Raw genomic sequence first — 1,817 nt, 5'->3', positions numbered from 1 at the left:
GTCTAGGGGACTTCCATGCACGCAAAACTTGACTGTTACCCATTTGAGCCGACGGTTCGGTAGTGTAGTGGTTATCACGCTCGCCTCACACGCGAGAGGTCCTGGGTTCGACCCCCAGCCGAACCATTTATGCCACACTTTCTTTTTTCTGCATAACTGTGTCCAATTCGGGCTTTAGATCGATGTACCTTTGCTGTCAAGGTTCTGTAGTGTAGCGGTTATCACGTCTGCTTTACACGCAGAAGGTCGCGAGTTCGAGCCTCGCCAGAACCTGGAAATTTTTTATCGGCTTCTCACATTCGCCAAGAAACAGAGTACCTCTATTTCTTGCATTCCCCAATTTGCACGATTTCTACATCAATGCGTGATTCTCTTGAGTTCCAGAGCCTACGAAGATGTCCGCATCGGTGGTCTAGTGGTAGAATACTCGCCTGCCACGCGGGTGACCCGGGTTCGATTCCCGGTCGATGCACAGATATCTTTTTCTCTCTTTTTCCATGCTCGCGTACGGTGCGAACTCAAAATTGGCACCACTCAATGGAAAGTAGGTTTCTGGCTGTGAAAAATGGACTGGTACTCAGCGCTCCGATATGGTCTAGCGGTTAGGATTCCTGGCTTTGGGGGACTTGAGTGGTCTTTCGAGCTGTCAACACGTACTATGTGAACTCTGGGATTTACTCAAGCGTTAAATTGGACTAATAGTATATTTGGAAAAAACCTAACTGTGACTGTTTGATTAACTAGTGAAAATGAATTCTCGCGTTTGTGCTAAAGAACTTATCGTCGATATTGATGTAGTTGATTTAACTAAAATTAACATTGGTGAATTTATTGACGAAATTGAGGATGTGGTTGGAATTGGAAATGTGTACGCCGTGACTAAATGTAGACCCAACATCATACAAGTTGCCTTGAATTCAAAAGAAAATGCCGAGAAACTTTGTAATGGATTATCTGTGAATGATAAAACTTTTGATTGCAATTTTGCATATTCACCATATACCATTGTCTCCTTCATGGATATACCTTCGTATATTGAGGATATTGTTTTGATTAACAAACTCAGGATATTTAATATTGAAATCGAAGGTAAGGTTATAAGACATTATTATGATAAGTATGAAACTATTGAAAATGGTATTCGACACGTCAAATGTATTTTCCCCCCAGACGTCAAATCCCTCCCATGGGCAGTAAATCTAGAGACGATTCATGGATTTAAAAGCTTCCGAGTAATCCACAATAACCAGACTAAAGTGTGCCATAAATGCCTACAGGACAGTCATGTAATAGCTAATTGTCCTAAAATAGAATGCAGAAAGTGCCACCAACTAGGACATATGGCTAATAAATGTACAGTCAAATATTGTGAAATTTGCAAAAAGTTAGATATTAATTGTGTGTGTAGTAACTACTTCGATGATGACATTAACAGTACTTCTAATGAACTTCTGAGTGATAACTCTTTAGCCAATCAAGATATAGAAAGCAAAGTGAACAAAAGCGTGAGCAAACAATCCAATAATTCAAGCTTAAATGAACACAAATCTAAAAAGGTCAAACTAGACGTCACCCCGACAACACAGCAGATGCCACGCGTGACTGAGAAACCTATGAACACTAACGAACAAGCCAAGGAAATCCTAAACCCATCTGAATCGACTAGAATATATGATAATGTTGAAAATATTTCGCCACTTTCGGGAGAATTAACGACTGACTTTTCAATAATCGAACTAAATGAAATGAAAAATGGCAAAGACGAAAATAATATACCCAAAGCCCCTCCCTCGTCGCCAGCCACAAACCCCATCTTA

At 40.5% G+C, this 1,817-nt stretch overlaps 1 protein-coding gene across 1 annotated transcript; it reads left to right on the top strand.

Annotated features, from left to right (window-relative positions):
• Positions 1-749: 749 nt before the first annotated feature.
• On the top strand, positions 750-1,532 carry LOTGIDRAFT_102639 (hypothetical protein; the record flags this gene model as incomplete). Its single annotated transcript, XM_009045437.1, has 1 exon — positions 750-1,532. A coding segment is annotated over one exon (783 nt), but the record flags the coding sequence as incomplete, so codon positions are not given.
• Positions 1,533-1,817: the final 285 nt, after the last annotated feature.

The sequence above is a fragment of the Lottia gigantea genome (assembly GCF_000327385.1).
Source record: "Lottia gigantea unplaced genomic scaffold LOTGIsca_1, whole genome shotgun sequence".
NCBI lineage: Eukaryota > Metazoa > Mollusca > Gastropoda > Lottiidae > Lottia > Lottia gigantea.
The sequence above is the reverse complement of the archived record's forward strand: the minus strand, read 5'-3'. Positions and strand labels throughout refer to the sequence as shown.